Genomic DNA, 26476 nt, shown 5'->3' on the forward strand with positions numbered 1-26476 from the left:
CAAAACCGTATTATTATTATACAGCTATGTCCGCTTCACATGGGCTTACAAGCCACCACAAATTCATATAAGCTCGATTCAGAATGCTCTACTAACTAAACTTGTTTGTTCTCTGCAATAACAAACAGGCTTTCTGCAGGCACGGTCAGTTTAGTTTGGTGTATGCCGGTGTTATGTCTTATCCTGACTGAAAGTGTGAAGCTGTGAAAGAGATCAGGGGGGGAAACATCTTGTCGCACTTTTCCATTTGTCTATCTGGAGCTTCCAGTCATAAACTCAACTCAAGGCTGATTGTAAATCAGCTCGGATTAGGAGGTTGTCCCGTTTAGGGCTGACAGAGTTGCCCTGTTGACTCTTCATGTCTGAGGTGACCGTGGGCTCTGCAGCATCCCCCCTCAGTTGCGGGGGGATATGCGTGACTTGACTGCTCTGCTGAGTCCCCGATGGCTCTCCTGGACTCTCCATGCCTCTTTAACCCGAAACCTGACCCCCTCAACTACTTTAACTGTTGAGTCTTGAAAACCTCCGTCTTCCTTTGTCGACGGCTCAAATGTCTCTCTGTTTTAGAGTTTATGCCCTCTCTGTTGGCTGGTGTTACTCCTGTGCTTAATTCTCCTCCACAACTTCCTTTTACCTCTAACCAGGTGTCTCACTTTATATACTTCCCTTGGTTTGTGCATAATATTTTGACTTTTTTAGATTATTTACCTTTTAAATATCCAATAAGTGCCAACACCATTTTCCATTTAAACAGTAAACCATTGTTTCAGAGAAAAAAGCAAAAAAATCTCACATTTAAGAGGCTGAAACCAACGAATGTTTTGTATTTTTTAACAATTAATCACTGAATCAAAAATGTTTGTTGATGGATTTTCTGTCAGCAGATCTTTTTCCTCCATTATATCATTTTCCCACGATTTATTTATTATTTTTCTGAACTGATTTGTGTGAAGAGATCTCTACATAAAAAGATTGTTAGTGTAATGGTATTTTAACAAGTTCAACTCTACCACAGTTTTATACAGTGGAGTTTTCATTCTCTGTTTGGAAACCCGGCCTCCTGTCCTGCCTCAAATGGGGGCCTAGTGTTAGGAGTGATAATGGTGATAATATAACCAGTTAATCTGGTTCTGCAGTGTACTGGTGTTGTGTTTTAGCCATACTTTGCTATACACAGCACCAGGGGGCATACACTGACCCTGCCCACCAGCCATTGTCAGCGATTTTCTAAGAGGAAAACAATAGCTCAAATGTCAAAGTATGGGAATGGCACCAAATCAAAACAAAGCGCCACATTGAATTCTTTCTGAAGCCAGTCTCAGGCCAAACAAGAAAGGCCTTGCTGGAGGAGAGAGTATGTGGGCAACATAACAAGCACCAAACATTTTTGGCATTTCTGTAGTATTTTACTCCTAAAATGGGCCGATGAATACAAAACTGTGCCACTGCCCCCTCTCCCCCGCATAAAACTACTTCTTTCTAGCTTCTTATAAACACAGGAAGGGCAAGATTGTATCACTGTGGGAGAAAGTGAAATGAAATTAGCTAAATTGGGTTACTTGGCTCAAATTACCCAAATCTAGTCCGAACGGAAACATCCTCTCTGCCTTTTGCCTTGTCGCAGGAGAAAACGCTTCTTAGCCTCTTCTGTCATCGGAGAAATACTTTTTTTACACTCGTAACATTTGTAGCTTCACACATCTGCTCACGGTCCCACCTGTATTTGTTTACATTAGCCGAGGCCCTAACTGACAAAGAGCAGAACCGTGTCAAACATCAAAGTCTGGTGTGTGTCCTCGTGGCTCGTAATGGCAGGGAACTTATTGCATTTACTCATCGTTTACTGAAATTGCACACTTTTTTTCACTTCTAATTCGTGTTTGTATAACTGAAATCTTTTTTAAATCCAATAACAGTGGGCAGGATTTTACTTAAAACTTTACTTTTGCTCCTTTTGTCCAAATGGATACACATCTCTGTGTGTGTGTGTGTGTGTGTGTGTGTGTGTGTGTGTGTGTCTGTGTGTCTGTTTTCCAGTAACTCAGAATAAAATGACTACGAAAGGGGACCTTGCTCTTTGCCTTTTTGCCCTACAGTTCTACTTCAGTATGCATGACTGATGAAGAAAAAAACAACAACCAAGCTTTGGGTCTGAGAAGATGCTGGAGTAGATATCGTGTCTTATTATTACGCTTTCATTCACTGTTTGCATCACAATTCAATGAAACATTATCTAGAGTGTATTAAAGAGATCCACTCAGTGCAATTTGGTAAGTCTTAGTCGTTACTTCATTATGAACAAGGGTCTGCAACAAATGATTCATTATCGAATAGATTAGATTAGAAAGCTTTCATTAATCCCCAGTGGGGATTCTCATTTGCCACCAAAAGCAATTTATACACACAACAATAGATGTAGTTTCCACAGTGCACAACACACAGAAGACACACTACGACGAATACATAACACCATAACATGCCATATGAGACATGAATAACATCAGAAGGATGGTAAATCTAAAAACCACATCTAAAGGTGTTCATTAAAATATCTGACTGCTGCTTGAACAAAGGACCTTCTGAGTCATTCAGCAGAACACTGAGGCATCCTGAGCCGCTCACTGAATGATTAATCTGCCAATTATGTTCTCACTTAACCGATTAGTTGTTTGTTTTTCTCTACAATGTCCAAAGATAATGACAAATGTCCGTCATGGTTCCCCAGAGCCCGAGGAGACATCTCCAAATGTCTTGTTTTGTCCGACCAACAGTCCAAAACCTAAAAATATTCAATTTACAGTGATATACGACAATGAATGACATTTGAGAAGCTGGAACCAGCAAATATTTGACATTATTACTGTAAACGACAGCTGAAAACAATAATCGTCATCAAAATAGTTAATGTTAGTAAAGTAATTTTCTTGCTATCGTCTAATTGATTAGTCAAATAATAGTTTCAGCTGTACAGTAAATCGTTTTTTTTTCTTCCATAGATTGCATTCATTTAAGTAATATGAATTTGATGAGCCTTAAATGAAAGCTCTTTGAATAAGTGAATGTTTAATATGTCTGTCTTCTTTTGATAATCACCAGCTGGAGGTTATTATTTACTGTAAGTTATCAGTAACCAGTGCCCATTAAAGTAGTGTCCGTTCTATGTTAAAATATGCTCAGAGAGAGAGACAGATACAGATGTGTTTTATTACGCTTCACTTCCTAGTACGAATGTCCTAAAGACTGTATCGGAGGTGAACTTTCTCCCCGGAGAGACAGAGGAGGAGAAAGCAGCTCGAGGGTCAGACAAGAGAGGAAATCTACTGCTATAAACTACTACTATAAACAGGACACATTCCTCCTGTAATTCTGGACATCTGGTATGCATGTTGCTTCTTTCCTCTGCCCTGCCATGTATTCATAAAGCCGGTTATGTCAAAGGCCCCACATGCAACATCTCTGCACTGTTTCCCACTACGACTATAACTTGGTCAGGCATTGCAACATACGTTTTTCTTTATCTATCGGCAGTTTAAGGCTGCTGCATGTGCTTTTGAGTTCGCTGTATAATTTGTGATTTCAGAAATAGACTGTTTAATGTGAAATTATTAGTCAACCGTCAAGAAAAGCAGAAGCACAGTTTATTTTTGTTGTACCTCAGTCCCCTTTAGACAACGTGAATCATGACGTGCTGATAGAGGGAACGATACCGATGTGGAAAACGTATTTTAAAAACACTCGCATGTGATGTTCCACCCTTGATTGTCAATGGAACAAGTATATTTCATCTATTTTTCCTTGCATCAGACACTCCACCAGTGGAGCAATGCTAGTGTGAACATCACGATGTCTGGCCTGGGATGGGTTAACAGGGTGCTGCATTTTTCTAGAGGGGCGGCTGAGTTATAGCTGAAGGTTAAAAGTCAAGCTGACAGGCCGTTTGTGGCCGGGCTGCCGGGGTTCTGTTGATACGGGTGTAAATGAAGGTTCCCAGTGCAAACAATTCCTCATGTCTCTTCAAAGACTAAAAACGCTGAGGTGATCAGTTTCAGGGGCTGGCAAGCTCCCTCATATTGTTGTGCTTTCCATGTCAACCCCTGTTGACAAGCTCTTGGCTCAGTCAAGAAAGTTATTCGTCAAAAGCTTGTGTCGTTGAGTTATTTTTAAAATGTTGTCATGAGGTCATAAAACGCTTAAGTGTGTTGGTCTCCAAACACAAATTAGAGCATTTAGGGTTTAATTTGAGCCACAGTAAACTGGCCGCCTCAGGACTTCTCGTGTGGCGTTCAAGTGTTTTCACTTCTGGATTAGATGAGGTCTGGTAATAGGCCCGTAGCCTACTTTGGTTCTGGTTTGTTGTGGTTTAACATCAAGGTGTTGCCTGAACGATACTGAGACTCAAAAGTGCAGAGGAGATGCGGGCCATCTCCTGCGACAGGATGCTGAGTGTCTGCACAGGAAGTGAGGTCGGGGTGTAAGTCCCCCAAATTTTCGGCTCTACTGTTGGCGCCAGAGGCCTGTAAAGTGCGAGTCAATGACACACACTCAGTCAGAGCTGCTTGAAATAGTCAAATAAACAGAAAAAAAGGAAATATGTGGTCATGAATGAAACTAATGCTTCCATCTTCTATTTTCAGAATTCTATGAATCTGCCTCCCGACAAAGCTCGGCTCCTCAGGCAGTATGACAATGAGAAGAAGTGGGACCTGATCTGCGACCAGGTGCATTCAAAAACTCTTATTCGTAAACAACAAAAGCAGCACTCACAATGTACACTAACCTGCTGTCATTACTTTACTCATTCTGTACCAACACAGTAACGTCAGCAAACTGCACATTACAATGCTGACTATCGTTGTGTATTTTCAGGAGAGGTTTCAGGTGAAGAATCCGCCTCACACCTACATCCAGAAGCTACGAGGATACTTAGACCCCGGAGTCACTCGAAAGGTGGGAGAGTACCGATGTCCTTTCAAATATAGTGTCCACTTAAAGGGGAACTCCACCGATTTTACACATCGCAGTATGTTTTCAGGTGTTGGCGAGTACTTCCGCATTTGTGAAAAAAAGTTTGATAAATCCTTTTGTGGCTGATAAACACTAAGAAGACTGAAGACTACAAGTTTAAAAAATGAAAACATCTGGGTGACCTCTGTAGCCCGCTCCTCATCTCTGCTTGAGGGTAGCGTCTTGAGGTTATATGTTAGCCAGTGCTAGCACAGCACAGCACACCCGAATCTTGAAATGAACTATCGCTGGTTGAGTTGCATTCTGGGTCCTGTAGGCACCAATGAAGTATGGACAAGAAAGAAGAATGCATTGATTTTAATACATTTCTATTAAACTGTCTATATTGTGAATCCATCAAGGTAACAAAAGTGTAATACTAAATCAGTACTGTTTCAAAAGGAACCTGTAAACTCGCACAATGCTATTTCTACAGCTAAACTCTGCTTTCATTGTGTTCCAGAAGTTTCGCAGACGGGTGCAGGAATCTACAAAAGTCTTGAGGGAGCTGGAGATCTCACTGAGGACAAACCACATTGGGTAATCAATACTTGTCTCTGAAATTTTCCACAGATCAGTTTAATGGTTTCACAGACCTGAAGGGAACCACATTATTGTTTTCCCTGGTAAAGAATAGTCCTTTCTGTGCTCCTGCTGCTGCAGGGACCCAGAGCTCTTTCTGGTGCCCAGATATCCCCCATTGTTCTAACTTGCCAAGCTCTGCAGCTCCACTTCATAGAGCTGGTCCTCATAATGCCCAGATGGTAGCTATTGTGCTGCCCCGTCCACTCCCCCATAGTGTTGAGCAGGAAGCTTTGTTGTGTGTGCCAGAGGGACAGGAAGCCTGGTTGACCAATGCTGAGCCCAGTGAAAAGCACAACACACACACACACACACACACACACACACACACACACACGCACACACACACACACACACACACACACACACACACACACACGTACACACACACAAGGATACTTTTATGTTTACACATTTCTCACAGCAAACAATGCTTTTATATTCTTCTGTCATACTTTGTCATGGACAGTTCACTACACAGCTGTGTATGCAGATGTTATGTGAAGCCTTTCTAGTCTTTATCTTCACTGTCGCAGCCGTGATCCTTGACTTTGTAATCTGATGTCACACAGATACTTTCACATTAAAAATTTGCTGCAGTGACTTGCCACTGAATTCCCAAACTAAAAGAAGCCTGTTAAAAGACTTTGATTTTCCATAGCATTCGTTGAGCGCCAAGAATAACTCGTCTTGTATTAGGCCTCATCAATAAAGGTCTGTTTCAATGCGTTTCCCAGAAAGACTCGCAGGCAAAGAAAAAAGAAAGCTATTTTCAGAAGACTTTTTTGGATGGGATTAAGTGTAATCGAGGCCGGTTTTGTGCCAGTCTGTTTCCTGGGCCCGTTCCAGAAATTGCCAAGAAAATCTGAAATAGCAACTGGTTGGAGAGGAGTAGAGGGAGGGAGCGAGAGAGGAAGGAGCGAGGGGTCAGAGGCAAGGAAGGGGAGGGAGGGTGATGGTAGACAGGAAACTGATGATCAAGCCTGCCTCCTTGTCCACCCCTCCTCTCCTTTCCTCCTGCACCCATCTTCTTACTGCTTTGTTTGCTTTCCTCAGTTCTTCTCCTCACCTCTCTTCCCTTTCCCTCCCTCCCTCCCTCCCTCCGCTACTTTGAGGCTCTGATTGCTTTCCTGCCTGACTCACTATTGGATGACTTTCATCATAACCAGCACTCCAAGACTATTTTAAGAACCTTTTACCCCAATCCTGTCCCCCCCTGGAGTTCTCTGAAGACATGGGGAGGAGGTGAAGGGGGTCTGTGGGGGTCTGTGGGGGAGGCAGACTAAATACTGTTGACTGTCAGAGGTTGACTTGAGCTCAGCTCCTTCAGCCATATGCCCTCCACATTCTTTCACCCATCGTAATGGGAATTCCTTTGTTTAGATTTGTTTCTCTCTCCAAAAAACTGGAGTTAAAGGTGGAGTCTGAAGCCTCGCGCTGGTTTACTTTCCATGACATTCCTGCCAAGTTCCTTTCTTCAGGGGAGGGAAGACCCCCCTCAGAGCTGCCTTAAAGGATCATTCTGTTTTAATACAACATGGGTTTTATTTTTTGTTATTATCTCTATCGGTTATGATAACATCTTTCCTGCAATATCGAAGCGAGGTGATATTGCTACAACAATAAATCAGACACAGGCTGTCGTACGATCAGACAGGTTGTAAACAGGTTAAACGTTTACCCAGATTACAGAAACTATGTTATACCAGGGAATATTGTGAGCACGCACAACTATGGCGAGTGGATGGATGAATGGACAGTTTGGGCAACAATTCTGCCTTTTATTTTATTTTCCTAATAATTTTGGTTAACCTGGGGGTTTGTTCAAAACCTGTGTAATCATCTGACTGCTTGTGTTTGCTGCCCTGTTTGACTTATTTTTGCAATGTCACAACTTTCCCAGATTTTAATAATTAACTTGGTCAGAAGGTGAAAAAAAGCTTTCAATCGCATATTCCTGAGCACAATGTGATGTCATTTAATGTCTGTTTTTGTCCAACCAACCATTCAATATCCCAATTTATTCAATTTGTTTTAATGAAATACCAAGAATTGCAGCAAATCCCCACATCTGAGAACCTAAAATTACAAACAATTAATCGATTAGTAAATGGAATAATCAACGAATCACTGCGGCTCTACAGTGAAGCGCAGTAAGCGCCAGGAAAGTCAGGGGAGATATGAACTAAAACATACATGCATATACATGCAAACAAATCTGTGTGAACACGCATATCTAAACATATGATAATATTAATACTCATCACTCGTGTATATATATATATATATATATATATATATATATATATATACACGAGTGATATCTTCCTCTTCTTGGGCTTCCATTTTGCTACAAATTCCTTGTAATTACTTTTAAAGAACTTATTCTAATATTTTCAATGGATGTTTGTTTGAATCCATTATTTCAAGTCATTACACCTAAAATAAATCAATATTTTAGTTATTATTAATGATGGGGAGGGTGACCAAAACAAGACTTTTATTGATACAACTTCATACAGATCAATTCTTAAACTACAAAAAAGTCATTTTAGAAGTCCATTTTCTCTTTGTTTTACTTTGTTTTCCTGCAGAAATGGGTAAAATGTAATCCTACAGGGTAAAAGGATACGGGTGTGTTCTTGATTTGGTGCCCTGCTAACCTCTCTGTGTTCCCATGCGTCACAGGTGGGTCAGGGAGTTCCTCAATGATGAGAACAGAGGTCTTGACGTCCTGGTGGAGTACCTCTCCTTTGCCCAGTGTGCTGTCATGTAAGTACTTTTATTCAAATAAGCTTTATACACACACACACACACACACACACACACACACACACACACACACACACACATCATGACCGTGGACAAAAACCTTTCCTAAGGGACTAGGTTGGGCAGTGGATTCAGCTGCTGGGTTAACGCATACTGTCCTGTAGAGCCTGTAATAAACTGCTTGTGCATCTAAAAATTGCTCTTTGCAAATCGCGCTCTTTCAACTGTTTGTTTGCCTTGTTGCATACTTGGCAAACTAAATGTGTTTCTGTGTACGCTATGTGGTGTAGTGCTGAGCTATACCTTGCCTGAATGGGGCAGAATCTCTGTGCTGAGCTTTATCAAGCAGCTCGATGACGGTCCTTGTGATAACCCCTGGCTCTCTACCAAGCTACCTTGCTGACCTAACCTCCCCCGTTCCTCTCCTCTACACCCCCCGTGCCTCTGTGTTGGCTTTTGTGTCTGTCTGTATGTGGCCCAGGTTGGATTTTGAGGGGCTGGAGAATGGGGAGGATGGCTTCTTGGATAAAGCAAAATCTTGGAGCAGGTCCATAGAGGATCTGCACCATTCCAGCACCCAACCCTTCTGCAACACCCTGGTGCGCTCTGCCCGCCAGTCTGTCCTCCGGTACGTATTGCTAAGCTAGCTTCTCCGCTGTTACCTATCCCCGTTGTTGCCGCGCTGTGCTACCTTTTAATGCTTCAATCATGTATTGGCATGTAAGCCAGTTGTTTTGGTGCTGTTTTTTTATTTTAGGACGATGCCTGAATGGTTGATTAGTTATGTTTTGGTTGACCTCTCTCTTGACCTCAAGGCTCTGCACAAACTCGATAAGATATAGTATCAGAGATAGATACTAAAATCTTTGACCTTTTGCGTTATGAGTCTCTCTTTGTTAATGGTCCTCCCTCATCTGTCCAGATGTGCGTCTGCACTGTCTTCAGATGAAAGCCAGCTGTGAACTACAGCCTATGTCGGACAGTTGTCTTCTTCATCACTGAGCCACACGCAGACAAGAGATGAAGAGACAGAAGACGTAAAGTCTGAAAAGAGAAATTTAAAAAGACAAATAGTTCACAAGAAGATTAAGATAACTGCTGAATATGTGTTAGTATAACCTTATGTATAATTTATTATGACATTTGTATGTATATGATTCAGAAATGCTGGATCACTGCAAAATCCGTTATAAACTGCACAAGAAAAGTAATACTATGTGCACATGATGACTGTGCAATACAGTTACATAATAGCAGTCTGTGTGCAGAGACCTCAGTCTGTTGACAGCAGCAAGGAAACCAGTCATCTCCCATGATGCATCTGTAACCTCAAAAGCCATCTAAGTTTTTTCTCTCAGACCTCGTTCTCTGTAATTTTCTCTCTCTGCCTCTCTCTATGTGACACACTTAAAACAAGAGTCACATGACTACCAGAAAAAAAACTCCAGAAATAAATGAAACAAGCTATTGTTAAACACAAAATCTGAAGTAAAACACTGTGTTTGATAATTAAATCTCTATCAGATATTAACTTCTGCCATCCGTTGCAGCTATGGCACGGTTTCCAACACCAAAACCATCAAGAACTCCCGCCTTGTGAGCCAAAAAGATGATGTGCATGTGTGCATCATGTGCCTGAGAGCTATCATGAATTATCAGGTAACACCAACACTCCACCGCACACAATCTGACAACATCTGTTATAAACGTGAGGAATATATGTTTCCTGTGCAGTCAAGTGCATATATTCAAAGGTTTATCTCACCACATCCTTCTCTCTCTCTCTCTCTCTCTCTCTCTCTCTCTCTCTCTCTCTCTCTCTCTCTCTCTCTCTCTCTCTATGTGTCTCCTTCATGCAGTATGGCTTCAATATGGTCATGTCTCACGCACACGCAGTCAATGAAATTGCTCTCAGCTTGAACAATAAGAACTCACGGTAAGAACGGAGGGCCCCCCGTCTCCATAGACGCAGGGCTGGGTCAAACAATTGAGGAAACCCTGCAGCCAGTTCATATGATATGCCTCTCATTCTCCATGGGGCTCAGCTTCTCTCTGAAGTCGGGGATCAGAGCCGTATATACAGGCTGTTAAGGAATGTTTACTAAAGGAAGATTAGTGGTAAACCGCTAGCGCTGATCACTTCATAATGAAGGCTAGGAGGGTACACACTTAAAACACTATAAAGACCTTCCCTGCTTCACACTTCAGTATGGATTAAAGATTTCAACTCCTGTATATTTATGAGTTTGCCTTCATTTTGAGGACATTCATTCTGGTAGCATAGATAGTATAAATATTGTGCTTTCCCCCCTTTAATCTGAGAGTAAGTGTTTGCAGTTGAACTTCATCCAGGTAATGTATTTTGTGTTTCCTGCACTTCCAGGACGAAAGCTTTGGTCCTCGAGCTGCTGGCTGCCGTCTGTCTCGTCCGAGGAGGTCACGAGATCATCCTTTCAGCATTTGACAACTTCAAAGAGGTGCCTAAAGCAATGTCTTAATGAAACCTGAACTGTTATCATCTAAAGTTGTGCTGCTAATATTTGGTGGTAATACAAGGCTAATAACCCCGTGAGAATTTACTGTGCTAAAAATAATCTAACATTAATTAAATTGCCACCATTTCCCAAATCCCTGGTATGCATGAGGGCATAAAGAAGCAGTGTAGATGAGTGAAAGTGGAGGAGCTCTCATGTCTTCTCAGATTTCATGTCTGCTGAGGTTGTAAGCAAAGCTCTACGGTGGCCTGGGGTGGTCATTAGTCTCATTAAGACACCAGATGTGAGCCAACCTTGAACAATGATAAGGTTCAACTCCCTGGTGGGAGCAAGTAGACCACAAAGGTTTGCTGAGCCTCTCAGTTTCTGCCTACGCAGTCATCTAAACACCGGAACAAGACAATTACCTCGCAGTCAAAAAGCCCCAGAGAGACGCAAGAGCGAATCAACCCACTAGTCAAAACAATATGGTGTTTCTGTAGTATTATTTATTTTATATCATACATTAATACAACCTGACAGGTCTTTGAAATCTCTCAAGAAGGCCACCGATGGTATTCAACCACGGCTGTACAGTAATCAAGTATTAGGTCTACAAATACTACTGTTTCTAGTTAGGATTGTCAGAAATGGGCATGGATTATTTTAATTGTTACAGTGCTGGATAAAGCACCTTTTACAAACATTTGTTTCAGTGTATTTTTGTGCAGGAATTTGGCTAAACAAAGTCGGTCCCATGTCTTTATCTTCCGCTGGCTTTCTTCCCATGAATTATGATAATAGGAAGAGGTTGTTGTTGCAAATAGAGGAAGCTGTCCTCTGTTTACATACAGCTAAGCTCTCCTTTAATCCTGGAATGTGTTTCATCAAAACAAAATACTGTTTTATTATATATATATATATATTACTTTATTTTATTCTTATTGCATCAACTCAAGACACAACAGAACACCCCACGAACATAAAGGGAATATGATCTTCTTCACAAGTAGAAATAGATAATAAAATAAAAAACAATGGTGCCCGTACAGCTGGTGCCCATTTCTTCATAAAAAACTCTGTTTTTAATTAGAGCTTTGCTTTTATCTTCTCCATGGTGCAAAGCAACTTAATGTCTTTTCTCAACTGTCAATATGTGGAGGTTGCCCCTTTAAGCAGGAGACTGTGACTATTTCTTAATCATTCATTAATCGTTATCTTTTAAAATTAGACACGGCGTTTTAAAATAAGTCATTTTGACCTTCCATTCAGATTCTCTTCATGTTGGGCTTTTTGTTGTTCTGTGTTAAGTTTTGAATGTTTCCTCCATTTCAACTGAAATGAAAATATCATAAATGAATTTCGTTCCTCTGTATTGCTGCACCTTTTGCATTTTAGGTGTGTAAGGAGAAGCATCGCTTTGAGAGACTGATGGATTACTTCCGCTGTGAGGAGGGAAACATCGACTACATGGTAAGATACGCTTTGTATTAAGGATGGATGCTTTTATTTTGGTGTGAATGTGGGTCCATCTTATTATCTATCCAATTGAATATATTTGGTCTAAAATTGATCTAAATCTGTCTGTGGTCCAGGTTGCCTGCATGCAGTTCATCAACATTGTGGTGCACTCGGTGGAGGACATGAACTTCAGAGTCCATCTGCAGTATGAATTCACCAAGCTTGGACTGGATGATTACCTGGAGGTAAGATGACGATGCTGTTGTTAAAATGGCCGTTCCAAATAAATATCCTCAGGCTGAGACTATTTCTCCAGTGGGTGAAGAGCATCTCTAATACTGATTCTTTCTCCCTCACGTCAGAAATGTAAACATACAGAGAGTGACAAGCTGTCGGTGCAGATCCAGGCCTACCTGGATAACGTGTTTGACGTGGGTGGTCTGCTGGAAGATGCGGAGACGAAGAATGCTGCTCTGGAGAAGGTGGATGAACTGGAGGAGCACCTGTCCCATGTAAGTGCACCACCTAGTCTGGGCCACCAACACAGCTCTCTGGGCCCGTTTATGAGATTATTGTGGTTCACCAGCCGTGTACTTAACTTGGCTGTTTCTACATGCTGATTAAAAAAATCTACTCTGTGTTTGCATTTCACAAGTGCTTCAGAATAATGACGGGGTGGAGAACACTGGAGAATACTGTGCGTGAGACAAGCGTAATATTGTTCTTGTGTTGGCTCATTCGTTTTGGGCAGTTGCCTTCGTATCCCACACTGCTTTGCAAAGACATTCTTCTCATAGGAAGGTCGTGGGCAGCCCTGACATCACTCTAAGAATTTCATAACAAACTCAGCTCTCAGGAGTCAGGAATGATGGGGGAGGATGAGGGTGAAGAATCCCTGTGAATTCCTATGCAACATGTGTAATCTGTTTGAAAACCAAAACCAAAAGCTGTGTCATGCTCTTGCCGCGTCATGCTGCTGGGTATACCTTATTTCTTCTGATGATGCACAGTGTCGGGAAGAGAGTGGGAGGGAGTGGAGCTGGGAAAGATGCCCGTGCTGTGGATCAATTCTTGAATTCGTCTCCTCTCATCCCTCTGTTGTTTTATCTCTCCGTCTTCTTTCCCAGGTGACGGAGAAGCTGCTGGAGGTTGAGAATGAAACGATGATGAAAGTAGCTGATCTGGAGAAGGTGCTCCTTCAGAAAGACAAGGACCTGCATGCAATAAGGGTAAGCCGTGAGTCGTAATGATGTAATATCGCTTTGCCTGCCTCGCATCAGAAAGGCTTCACCTCGCTTCACTGTGTCAGCGAAGATCAGTTTCAGATGCATGTAGCTAAATTGCTGTGATAGCAAATTAGGTCAGCAGGAAACAGGATGTTTCTTTTTAATGTATAGTCATTGTGGTGTTCTCTTTATCGCCCCCTGGTGACTCTCCAGGAGACGTACGAGTCGACCAACACCCAGGTCACCACACTGAGGAGGGTAATCAAGGAGAAGGATGTCGCCTTTCAGAGACACTTCAACCTGGAGAGGAGGCTGCTGGAGCTCGAACAACAAGGCACCATCCGTTTGCACAAGAAGGCTGATGGAGATATTGCCATCGAGCCGCTGGGTGTCGGGGGTGGTGTTGGGAGTAGTGGCCTTGGGATCCCACAGGGAGACATTAGGCACCTCTCTTTGGGTTCAACAGCTGGATTCACCGAACCAGGAGGACCAGACACCAGTTTACCACCAGCCAGTGAAGCCCCTCCACCTCCTCCTCCTCCTCCACCACCTCCTCCTCCTCTTCCCTCAGCCTTAGGTGATGAACCATAACTCACAGTGATTTTTGTCTGGTGACACATATATGTAAAAGCTGAGCTTATTTGATGATAGACCGTCAGAGGAGGTCTATTTTCGTTTCCCCTTCTTTGTTCATCCGTGCCAAGCCAGGTGATGAGTCACAGCAGTGGGTTTGTGCCCCAGACAGGAAAGGGAAATGCAAGTTGTTTCCTTTGTGTGTGAGTGTGCAGACAGACTGCAACACAGGAGAAACAGTACCAACTGTTAGAGCAGTTTTCAGCTCTTTTGGCAATTTTTGTTAAAGGAGCAGTGTGTAGAATTAAGGGTGTTCGCAGGCATGGAATATAGTATTCATAACTATGTTTTTAGTAGTATATAATCACCTGAAACTAAGAATCTTTGTGTCTTCCTTACCTAAGAATGAGCCGCTTATGTGTGGGATGGGTGCTATGAGCGGGTCCTCCTCACTGAGTCTGCCATGTTGCACCGCCATGTTTCTACACTGGCCCAAAACGGACAAACTAAACACTGTTTTTTCGTTGCCTAAAGGCCACAGTCATTTTCCGACACGTTTAGAAAGGGATGGGTAAGCAGAAGGGTTTTCAGTTGGTTGCAATTTGCAACCTCCCCTCTAGGTGCCACTAAATCCTACAAACTGCTCCTTAACCAAGAAAGAGCTTCACTAAGATTGAAAATCACCTTTGCTTGAGTGTAGATAACAGCACGGAGGTTACAAAACATGTAATACAGGTTCATAGTGAATTAGATTAAATATATACAGAATAATAAAGGATCGAAAAACACAATAGATCAAAGTGATGGTATAGGATTGATAAAAAGAGTTTTTGGAAAAGATCACTTTTGTTCAAGTGTTCTAGTAAAAAGCGTTTAACATTTTCTTGTACATTGATTGAAGGCCACTGTGTCCCACCACCACCACCTCCTCTCGCTCCGCCTCTGCCGGGCACTTCTCCATCAGTTATCCTGAGCGTGGGTCTCTCAGGTGAGAGCCGATATAAAATTACATCATTGTTATGCACCTTCGTACAATTTTGCTTTCTGTTCCACTGCAGCTTAATAGAGCTAAAGATAACACTCATTATAATGCCTTCATAAGGCTTTATAAAACTCTTTATGAATGTTTATAATCATGCAAAACCGATTTTTGCGAATAACACTTTAATTCTCGACTACAGCTATCCGAATCAAGAAGCCCATCAAGACCAAGTTCCGCCTGCCGGTGTTTAACTGGACGGCCTTGAAGCCCAATCAGATCAACGGCACAGTCTTCAACGAGATTGATGATGAACGTGTGCTAGAGGTAAATCAAGCAGATAAAACTGCTAAAATGTCCCTGAACACATCATTAATATTAAATACCCATGTTACAATTTTGGGGGGGAAAAGAACATCCTAATTTGTACTAATTATTTACACTCAAAAGCTCAGGTTAATGGCTAAATTCTGATTGGTATCTCTCATGTGAAATGACCAAAACTGTTCTAACTGGGTCAGAAAATAGTAGAAGTCCATCCCTCATAGCAAAAGGCTGATTGAGAAAATGTGTTTCCCAGGACCTTTTTAATATTAGTTCAGAACAAATAAGTAAACTTTCACTCATGTGCAGGAGCTGGATCTGGAAAAGTTTGAGGAGCTGTTTAAGACCAGAGCCCAGGGTCCCATTGTGGATATTTGCTGCACAAAGAGCAAAGTAGCCCAGAAGGCGGTAAACAAAGTCACCCTCCTGGACTCCAATCGCTCCAAGAACTTGGCCATCACACTGCGAAAGGCTAACAAGAGCACAGAGGAGATCTGCAAAGCAATAGAGAAGTAGGCACTTTTCCTGGATTTCAAATACTTTCTGAACCGTAGACAAGATGGTAACTAATATATGTTGCGTTTACTCAGGTTTGATCTCAAGGCCTTACCCGTCGACTTTGTGGAGTGTCTGATGCGTTTCCTGCCCACGGAGTGTGAAGTGAAGGTGTTTCGTCAGTACGAGCGTGAGCGGCGTCCACTGGACCAGCTGGCGGAGGAAGATCGGTTCATGATGTTCTTCAGCAAGATTGAGAGGCTCACGCAGAGAATGAACATCATCACCTTTGTTGGGAACTTTTCTGACAACATCAACATGCTCACACCCCAGCTCAATGCAGTCATTGCTGCTTCCGCCTCAGTGAAATCTGCACCAAAGTTGAAAAAAGTGCTTGAGGTAGGAAGTGCTTATTTGACCGGTGTTTTTATATCAGCAGTGTTTGTATTGATTACGCATATTCATTCATTCCTTTGGTGTACTTCTAGATCATCTTAGCCTTGGGGAACTACATGAACAGCAGCAAGCGAGGCTGCGTTTATGGCTTCAAATTACAAAGTCTTGATCTGGTGAGTATTAAAACAAAATAATATGCTACACAGTTCATTTGTGCAGTGCTTTTGCTGATATTCCCATTCATTCCTATTGTTACACAGCTGCTGGACACCAAGTCTACAGACAGGAAGATGACGTTGCTCCACTTCATAGCTCTCACTTTGAAAGAGAAGTACCCTGAACTGGCCAACTTCTACAACGAACTGCACTTTGTGGATAAAGCTGCAGCAGGTGAGCTCAGCATCATGTTAATAGAAATATTAGTTATGTTCAGTTAAAAAAGAATGTTTTCACAACACTATGCTCATATATACTGTTGTATTGCTGTAAATAAAACATATTCCTTGTTGACTGTACAAAAGTATCTCTGGAAAATGTGCTGCTGGATGTTCGAGAGCTGGGGAAAGGCATGGACCTGATCAGGAGAGAGTGCACTCTCCATGACCATTCAGTCCTGAAAGGCTTCGTCCATGCTAATGACACACAGCTAGACAAGCTGCAGAAGGACGCCAAGACAGCAGAGGTATCAAACACTGTCCTCACCTCTTAACCTCAAAGGGGAGAAAAATGAAAATAGACATGAGACTATTTTCTGTCCCAGATTCAGCTCACTGACCTCTAACACACAACCAATCATGACTGAACAGTGTTTACGTACTGTCCTTCCCGTTTCTAGGAAGCATTCAACAATGTGGTGAACTACTTTGGAGAGAGTGCCAAGACAACTCCGCCCTCGGTGTTCTTCCCCGTGTTTGTGCGCTTTATCAGGGCCTACAAGGTGAGGACACGAAGCAGCATCTTTCCTCACTTCTGCACTGACAGGGTGCAGCTTTCTCTCCTGGTCAGATGGAAGTTCCCTGGTTTCGGACTTGGATGTTGTCAGTCTCAATGAGAGCAGAACAGGGCAGAGCTTTGGCTGCCTCTGTGCCACAGGACGTGGCGTATAGTCCGAGGCCAAATAACAGGAAAAGCCAGCTGGGTCTGACTCCAGAGCTGCAGCTGTGGTGTTTAGACTGGTTCTTCCCCCTCCCTCTCCCTCCTGTCCCTCATCTCCTTTACCCCCGGACAGACTCGCCCTGGCCCACCACACAGCACATTTCCTGAGATTGTTCTTAGTCTGGATTTATGGGATCTGCTGAAGGAAATGTGCAACAAAAGGATTTCTGTGTCCGTACGTGTGTCTGTATGAGTGACTTAAAGATATAGTTTGACATTTGGACTCCAAGTTGGTCCAGGGGAGAGAGAGGAGTAACCCTGGTGAAGAATATGAGGAGTTGAATTGAACCAGAAACATAAAATATTGAACTGGATGTCGAACTATTGCTTTAAAGCACATTTGTTGTATGTATAAGTAGTTGTGTGTGTGTCCTGTTTAAATTCCACTTTTGACCTGTTTTCTTTATCTGCAAAAGGCCACAGTGTGTATTGACTTTGATTTATTTGAGCTTCTGTCTTATGCTGCAGACTGGTCACGTTTTTCTCTTCTCAACAGGATGCAGTGGAACAAAACGAACAACGGAAAAAGCAGGAGGAAGCAATGAGAGAAAAGTTACTGGCTCAGGAGGCTAAACAGCATGACCCCAAGGTGCAGTCAAAGTGCATGCAACTGAGCTGAATGAAGTCTATCAGATGTTTACTCAGTGCTAAATAAAGCTTTGTGGCGTGCCAAAAACCACAGTACAAATATCCTGTCCACTGGTTTACAGGTCCAGGCCCAAAAGAAGAAACAGCAGCAGCACGAGCTGATCACAGAGCTGCGCAAGCGGCAAGCCAAAGACCACCGGCCTGTGTACGAGGGCAAAGATGGCACTATCGAGGACATCATCACAGGTGGGCCAGACAACACCCTAAAAAGACCCCATGTGGGTGCCTGTAGCCCTGGTCCTCCCAGGTCGAGGATGACTGTGGTCATTCACTGCTCAGCTCCTTTGAAGTGCACCTTGTGCTACGTAGTCCAGACACCACCACATCTGGAGCACAGCACATAGCAGCACAGCAGCCTCCAGTTATTCCATGAAGTGATGTTTAGTTAGAAATGTACTGCACTAAAGCAGTTTGGCCTCAATATGAAGACACTCAGGCAGTCTGACTCCAAATGTACATTAAATGTAGTGCACATGATCTTTATTTACAGGGTCCTTCTTCAAAGCCACTCTGTGTAGATTATTCTATGAGATTATAGTTTATTTTCAGTATTCGTATGACTGTTTTTGTTTGTAGAAAAATGTTTGGGGACTATGCAAGTGTCTCTTCTGAATATCTACCACAATGTGTCGCCAAAGTCAAGACATTTTAAAATTCCACATATAGGGGCTTTAATTTGATGAAAAAAAAAAAATCTATCTACAGCCTCAGGATAGCACCAAGCTAACGGATGTTTTTGTCACGATTATTAATCGGTGCTTAAAATATAAATAATATATATGTTGCATTAATGTAATTTTTTTGTAATTAATAATGCTTCTATGCCACTACAGCTTATTATGCAACTGATGTTTTTCCATGATATAACCAGTGTGCTGTAATCCGATAAAGCTTTACTTTAACTCCTCTTATTTAGCATTCATAAGCAGTATACAAACATTTAATACATTGTTTATAACACACTCAAATGTAGATGTATGGAGCTATAAGGACATTTTTTAATTGTTTCTTTATGTGTAGCATTTATCAGCGATCATATCTTCTGCTATGAAGACATTTTATAACAATTTAGCTATTTGTTTATACAGCAGCCTCCATGTATGGGTGCGCACTGGATAAGTTAGTTATAGTCTTGGACAAATACATTAATTAACACTTATATCAGCTTCCAACTACATCAAAGTGTGTTATAAACCGTCTATTAAATGTTTTTGTAGTGCTTATAAATGCAAAATAGGGTAAAATGTTGCTGCTAATTCAGTTAAAAACCTTTTCACATAAAAGGTTTGCTTCCAGAGATCTGTGCTACATACAGCACAGAAATAGCACAGTTTTCTTTACGGGTCTCCTGAAAGAAGTGTGAAGGTGGTCCAGTGTCCCGTCCCCCCCCCCCCCCCCAGAAGGGCAGTGTCTCAGGTGTGACATGTTTTCTCTCCCTTACCCTCCTCCCCCAGTACTGAAGAGTGTGCCCTTCACAGCCCGCACTGCTAAACGCGGCTCACGGTTCTTCTGTGAAGCCAACCTCTGTGACGACGCCAACTGCTAGCCCCTCCCCCCTAATGCCAAGGTTATCCAGGTGTCTCTCATACGCCTCCTGACCCCTCTGTGCATGCAGCATGATCCCTGTCACCCACCCAAACCCCCACCAACTACTGTGAACTAACTTGGGCTGTCATTTGGTTGTTTGTTTTCTACTTCAGAGGATTCCTCTTAGGTGATGGGAGTCAGCCAAACCTCTTTGCCTGGGGAAAACGTTTTACAGTGTGTCGACATATTTTTTTGTGTGAAAAATATGTCGATACTCTCACAGTACAATCAGCCATTACTGTGATTACATTATCACCATGCATGACACATGTGGAAGGCTGTGCATTATTACAACATATTTTCACGAAGCTGAATTTAACAATCATAACCTGAAGAGGTTTGGCTAATTTACTGTTTTTTATTTATCGATGCCTTGTTCCATTAAACTAACCTGTTTGGTGTTTGGTTTCCTGCTAACATGTGACTCTTCTTTCCTCAACCACCACTGTTCATTCTACCCCCTCCAGCTGAAAAGAAGATTAATGACAGTATTTCCCACTCCTAAGAGAGGGTAAGGAAGGTAGCCTGGCTGAAACCTGGCCTGCTTGGCCCTCCAGCTGCTGTGTGCTGCTACAGTGATGTCAGCTGCTTCAGCTAGTGCTTTGGAGGCAAACAAAAAAAAGGCTTCGCAGCACAGAGATTATGCTTTACAACACAATAGCTAGAAAACAAGATTAATTAAGAAGCGACTTACAGAAATACAGTATCACTTGCCTCAACCGCTAGCAATGAAAACATGAATTCACTTATTTAATTTTCCACCAAGTCTTTGCATCAGAGACGAAGTCTTTGTGGTATTTTAAGAACATCATTGTTCAGTTTAAATGCATAGCTATACCATTGAGATCATCATCATCATCATCATCGTCATCATCATCATCATCCTCCTCCTCACCCCCTCCAATTATGTGTTGCATGTTGTCCAATGTTCATTTACTCTCACCTGTCGACCACGACCGCCATGTTTTGTCTTTGCTAACTGTCGTTCGCGGTGTGCTGAACAGCTGTTTGGTCAACAGGCTCTAGAAAAAAACTGTCAGTCAGATATAAATTACATTTTTTTTACAGAGCTGAGAGGTTTTCTGTTACTTTTGTCACAACCAGCTTGACTGTACACAGCAATTTTGTAGAGCTTGTTAACCATTATAATGTAACTGTAATAATTATGGCTGTTACCAAAACCCTGACTTTCACTGTTTTGTGTATCACTACCACCAGTTGAAATTCAAGGTTATGGCAATGTGTCAGTCAGTGTTCAGTCTGTATTGTTTATGCCCCTATTTGCCGTTTTGATATTTCTTATATACAGTAAACAAAGTAACTGCAGAAGTTATTGCAGATATTTTATGATTATTTGACTGACATGTAGACATGTAAACTCTATTGCCGGTTTATAAGGTACACCTAGCTAAAGCTAATGCAGTCTAATGCAGCCGTCCTACAATTATTCCTATCTCCATGATGGTTACAATTTTCAGTTTTTGTTGATTCAACTTTATAATTTTGTATGATGTTTGTGGCGCTGTTAAACTGTATTGCATTATACAGAAAGGTGTATTCTCCGACTTTTGTATTACATATTATATTTAGACTTTTTTATGACATATTATCCTCTTGACTATAACAAGACTTTTCTATACATACATATTATACTTTTACTATGACGTAATATACTCTGACTTTTGTCATACTGTACTGAGACTTTGTAAGACATTCTTTTATAAAATACTATACTATGACTTTTTTTGACGCTTTCATGACATGTGCTTTAACTTTTTCATGGCATACTATACCATGACTTTTTTATGACATATTATCTTTGAATTTTTATGACACTCTCTCCTATGACTTATGTTTATTCCATACTATACGATGACTTTTTATGAATTTATATGACATACTCTACTTTGACTTTTTGTGATATATTTCATGACTCACTATATTATGACTTTCTTTAAAACATCAAGTCAATTCTTATAGCTCCACCATCTGGCCAAAGTGCACCACAATCGACACGCCACATCCTTCGGTCCCCAGCAATACACCTGCCTCGTATGAAGGATACAAGATTCTTAAAATATGCTAAGGACATACCCACAGACCGAGATGGAGTCCTTGCTTTATAGTTTCATTGGGTGAATGTGGTGATTAGATAATTAGGTGTACCTGATAAACCGGTAATTGAGTGCATGTCTTCTACCTATACGGCTTAACACACTCTTAGCACTGTCTAAGAAAAAACAAGTTAAAGTCAGCAAGTTTGCTTATTGACCTCTGGGTCCTCTAACATGTGTGTCCCCCATCCCCGTCTCTGACCCCTCTCTCCATACCTACTCACAGATCTCCGAAACCAGCCTTTCCTGCGAGCTGATGCGTTGATCCGGAGCGGTTGGAAAAGACCCTAAACCACTTATTGGTCACTTATACTCCCCTCCCCACTATAACCTCCCTCCCTGTGTCCCGATGGTCTATCTCAACCCTGAGGCTGCAGATCACAAAGACTGAAAGGAGGGACAGGACAGAGCCCTTGTTATAGCTGGGTAATTTATTTATTTATGGAGGACCTTTACAGCCACTTTAAGTGAGCAGGCATCATTACAGAAGCACAATGGGTTACTCCTGTCTCACTGCAAACACAAGACTTTCCCTGCCCCGTTTCCACGGAGAACCAGGAGGATAACTACAAAACAGATGAGGTGAGTTGAGGACCGGCGGGACCACAGAGCAGGAGGAACTTTGCTTTCACAAACAAAGCGGCTGCCAACATGTGAACCTTATTCCCAAGACCGTTAATTTCCTCAGATTATGCAGTCGTAGCAGGACTTAGACTGGAAGTCAGCCAGGGGAAGATGCCATCTCTGCTGCTGGGATGATTCCCCTGAAGAGACAAAACCTTCCTCCACATAACAGAGAAGCTTCAATATTATAATGAGACATTTGGGGACTGTTTCCAAACTTTAAGCAAAGTCAACACATTCAATCAAGACTAAATATTGACTAATTACGTTTCAATCACATCAGTTTTTCGGTAGGAAAAAAAACATCGATTCCGCTGGTTCTTTTGGACAAGCTAGCCAAACCAAAACGTCTCCAATGCCTCATGTTTTGCTTAAGAAGTGCCTTTTTTTGTATAAACAGTGTTATTTCTCTTGAAGCAGCCATAATTTGTTCATTCTACAGCTTTCATTTGTTTTTTTAAAAGATTGTATTTTGTAATGCCTTGTTCTATAACAGTAGTCTTATAATACTGATAACAATATCCAGAAGTTTAAATTTCCAGCTTTAAAGTCACACAACTAGACGGTAAGGGGAATAATGATTTTACGATTACTCTTTTATTTACCTCTGGTGCATCAGTGTCTTTAAGCTCATAATGATTTATATTTCTTTGTGCCTTGTCCAAGAAGTTCTTAAAAACGGAATGTTATATGCCTTGACAACACTTTGTCACACTTTAAGGGACATTAGGGAAGTGACGAATGTATGAAGAAGACTCCACATGGACTGCTGATTAGGGGCCAGATGACGTTAACCTGCTATAGATGTGGTTATGGATGAAGGATGTATCCATTTCTATGAGGTCTTATGTTTTAAAATTTCATTTAATCTCCGTTTTAATAGAGATGAATCCGAACAGCTGTTGAAACTTGCATAACATTGGCATAAAGGGAGCGATACATCTTTACACTACTTCATTTGGCTCAACATCGTATGAGACACTATTCTTTAAGTATTCATTTATGTACATTCAAATCAAGAAACTTACTTTTTCGAAGAAATTATCCATGATATTGTACATTGACTGAAAGATGACACTTCTTGTTTAATAAATAAGATGAATAATGTAACTGCAAGACCAAAGACTGTCATTACACCTCAGGAGTATGAAAACAAAGCCTGCTCTTTCTTTGATGAAGCAACATTCAAAACAAGTGGTTCCTACATGTTCATGTTTTATTTCAAAGGAAACTTGATGTTCACTTGAGATGTACTCAGTCAGAAATAATGACTGACTACTTTTCCCCTCCATCTCTCCAAATGACAGACAGAGCCACTGTACATTTCTACTATAAAAATCCATTTAATTTCTTATATCAAAAAGAAATAGAATCATAACAAAACAATCATAACCACAAATATCCATGTGGGTTTTTGCCACCAAAAGAAATTCTCCAACTGAAAAATGATTGTTCTAATTTACATGGTCAGGTGAAAAGCTAACAGAGCAGGATGTAAAAAAAGACGAAGTGATGAATACTGTTAAGTGAGGGGCGAAAACAAGAGTTCCTTCTAGGTTGGGTGTGTGAGAGCACTATGCAGAGTGATATAGCAGGTGAGCTCAGTTAAAAGCAGCGTGGTGAGCAGTGAGACGCGGAGAGCAACACTTTATGACTAAAAACCAGTTTGACTGACAGACAGATGGTTAGCGTTAACAGCATGGCAAAGGAATGCTTATCAGGGAGCTGATTAGTCCCCTTCTTGAGAATGCACTTAATGAGCATTAACCTAAATTACACATCCATGTAATTGCATACAATTAAACAAAACAAAAATAAAACAAAAAAAAAAAAATAATAAATCTCGCACAGAAGTACGTACCATTAAACGGTCTCCCCGGCCTTTCCTGAAAACACATTTACAATCAAAAGACAAGGAACAAAAGCCAGATGCAGATTGTTTTTCAGTGATGACCGGATATTCACAGAAGCTCGCCGTCCCTCAGTAAAAATAACTTTCTAGAACAGTTTCAAAGCAAAATCCGACTTCTGTCCAGAGTGTCCAGCAGTAGACTAAACCAAGGCCACAGATATCCATCCCAGACTTTCCATCCTGGAATGTGGACTTTGTTACAATCATCTTCATCCAGCACACTCGCACACTGCCACCGACTCATTCATTGCCGACACAAAGAATGTCAATTATACAAAGACTTAAAAAAAACTTAAGTACAGACTGCTATTTGTTACTGATGTTTGTATTCCTGGGTATATTTTCAAGACACTTTGTTAATAGGTTTATATATATGCAAATATATATATAACTTTAGTCTGTGCAAGGAGTTAAAAGACAATCACTTTAATGTAGTTCTTTTGAGATAACAGAACAAACACCGTCTGATGCAGAGTCCTCCATGTGTACGCTCCCAGCCTCGGTCTCCCTTTAGACATCCAGCAGCAAACGTACATGTACACATGAGAAAGACTGAGCCGAACCAGCATCCAGGAAGCATTCATAGTGAGCACTGGCACTTCTCTCTTTCATGAACAACAAAGACTTGGCAACGTTTTCTAAGGTGGAACAATAATATTTTTTCCTCCCCTATACCCTATAATTCATACAAAAATAAAAAATTCAAATTGTTCCACTGCCATTTGTATGTCTCTATCTTTTACATTTGCACAGAGGTAGTGGCTATATGCGTGAGAGGGGAGGGAGAGTTGTGAGGAGGAGGTGAGCAAAATTAAAAATAACTGAATAAATGTCTATAAAATGGTTCCTTTCCGTCACCAGAGAATTTTTTTTTTTGTCAAAGAACAAAATATAATACTGCAATCACTTAAAAAAAGTAGTCCTTCATTTTATACATTTTATACAATGTTCTCCTTTTTTTTTTTGTTGCTTTTCTTTTCACTCGGTAAAGGCATAAGATGAGAGATCTCATTGGCTCAGCACTGGGTTGGGCAGGGCAATGTTGGCAGAGTTCAATCCATGCCAAGCTCTACGCCAGCGGGTCACTCATATCCTCGTCGCCCTGGGAGAGAAGCTCCTTCTTTTCATCTGTGCTGGCCAGAGAGTTGCGGCTGTTCTGGGCGCCCATGTACAGGGTGGCATACACTGGGTTGGTGAAGTTGGTCGGCTGCAGAGCAAAGAAAATTACATGGTGACTCAAAGGGAAAGAGAAAGGCGGATATTTGTTAAATGTAAAACTGGTATTTACTGCATGTTGTGCTTACAAAGGTCAGGTCACTAAAATATAATAAAAAAAGACATTTTGTCACTTACAATGGTCAGTCCATCCAAATAATTACAACCAATCATTCCATTTCCGTTACCACTAGAACCCATGGGATAGTTGTGGTTTGTAATTTAGGTTGATACGTCCTATAATGTTTATAATGTAGTATCGTGTATTGGCCTGCTCTGGGACATTGTTTTAGGTGGCAGAAGTTTTCTAATATAGGTGGATGAAACTTAAACTATCTGTATGGCTATTTAACACTAGGAGTAAGTGAGAAGAGATGTTTTCTGTGAACACATTGTTTATACAAAAACGCTTTAATCTGTGTTACCTTGTCTGGGTCCAAAGCATAGTCTGAATCCAGGAGCTCCCCAGCGTCATCGTCGGGGTCTCCTTCATAGATCTTATAGGCAGGGTTCCCAATCTCAACATTCATGGCTCCATTTGTCATTCGGTGGTGCTGGAAGCCCTTTGCACTGCAGACAGATAAAGATAAATAAACTGATGAACCATCAAAGCAATTAACTAGAAGATCATGACCTATATTTTGAGAGAAACCTTAAATTAAAAAAAATCACAGAGGCTTGAAAAATATCACAACGTGGCATAAACCAGGTACTGACTCAACAGCAACGTACAATTCACACAATCAAGACAACATATATTAAAGGTTGTCAAATAAGCTTTTCACAAAAGCTCATTTGATCAAACCCAGAGAATATATACGGCAGCATGTCTAGAGTGGAGAATGCTGAATTTTCACATTGCAAATATTCGGTTGTTTGCAAGCACATAAACATTTGTCATAGATGCACACTTGTATATTTTAGTATTCAAGCAC

At 41.4% G+C, this 26476-nt stretch overlaps 2 protein-coding genes across 2 annotated transcripts in view; one reads left to right on the forward strand and one right to left on the reverse strand.

The window, feature by feature from the left end:
* The window catches only part of fmnl3 (formin-like 3), a 33664-nt gene extending 10140 nt beyond the window's left edge, over window positions 1–23524 (forward strand). The window contains exons 2-26 of the mRNA XM_076095993.1: window positions 4635–4718; window positions 4867–4947; window positions 5468–5544; window positions 8275–8358; window positions 8840–8986; window positions 9909–10017; window positions 10218–10294; window positions 10742–10835; window positions 12231–12305; window positions 12428–12538; window positions 12656–12805; window positions 13421–13522; window positions 13733–14096; window positions 14994–15080; window positions 15274–15398; window positions 15705–15907; window positions 15986–16289; window positions 16379–16459; window positions 16547–16676; window positions 16808–16968; window positions 17122–17223; window positions 17938–18030; window positions 18152–18275; window positions 19544–20187; window positions 22017–23524. Of these exons, the coding sequence (XP_075952108.1) occupies window positions 4635–4718; window positions 4867–4947; window positions 5468–5544; window positions 8275–8358; window positions 8840–8986; window positions 9909–10017; window positions 10218–10294; window positions 10742–10835; window positions 12231–12305; window positions 12428–12538; window positions 12656–12805; window positions 13421–13522; window positions 13733–14096; window positions 14994–15080; window positions 15274–15398; window positions 15705–15907; window positions 15986–16289; window positions 16379–16459; window positions 16547–16676; window positions 16808–16968; window positions 17122–17223; window positions 17938–18030; window positions 18152–18275; window positions 19544–19635 (3057 nt within the window). The 3' untranslated portion in view covers window positions 19636–20187; window positions 22017–23524. The remainder of the gene's footprint in view (window positions 1–4634; window positions 4719–4866; window positions 4948–5467; window positions 5545–8274; window positions 8359–8839; window positions 8987–9908; window positions 10018–10217; window positions 10295–10741; window positions 10836–12230; window positions 12306–12427; window positions 12539–12655; window positions 12806–13420; window positions 13523–13732; window positions 14097–14993; window positions 15081–15273; window positions 15399–15704; window positions 15908–15985; window positions 16290–16378; window positions 16460–16546; window positions 16677–16807; window positions 16969–17121; window positions 17224–17937; window positions 18031–18151; window positions 18276–19543; window positions 20188–22016) is intronic.
* Window positions 23525–23612: 88 nt separating this feature from the next.
* The window catches only part of LOC142954749 (low-density lipoprotein receptor-related protein 1-like), a 68876-nt gene continuing 66012 nt past the window's right edge, over window positions 23613–26476 (reverse strand). Inside the window, exons 87-88 of the mRNA XM_076095959.1 lie at window positions 25967–26111; window positions 23613–25533 (exon numbers count right to left, since the gene is read on the reverse strand). Of these exons, the coding sequence (XP_075952074.1) occupies window positions 25396–25533; window positions 25967–26111 (283 nt within the window). The 3' untranslated portion in view covers window positions 23613–25395. The remainder of the gene's footprint in view (window positions 25534–25966; window positions 26112–26476) is intronic.

This window comes from Anarhichas minor, unplaced genomic scaffold, assembly GCF_050575085.1.
Source record: "Anarhichas minor isolate MPS153535 unplaced genomic scaffold, ASM5057508v1 ptg000003l, whole genome shotgun sequence".
Lineage (NCBI taxonomy): Eukaryota > Metazoa > Chordata > Actinopteri > Perciformes > Anarhichadidae > Anarhichas > Anarhichas minor.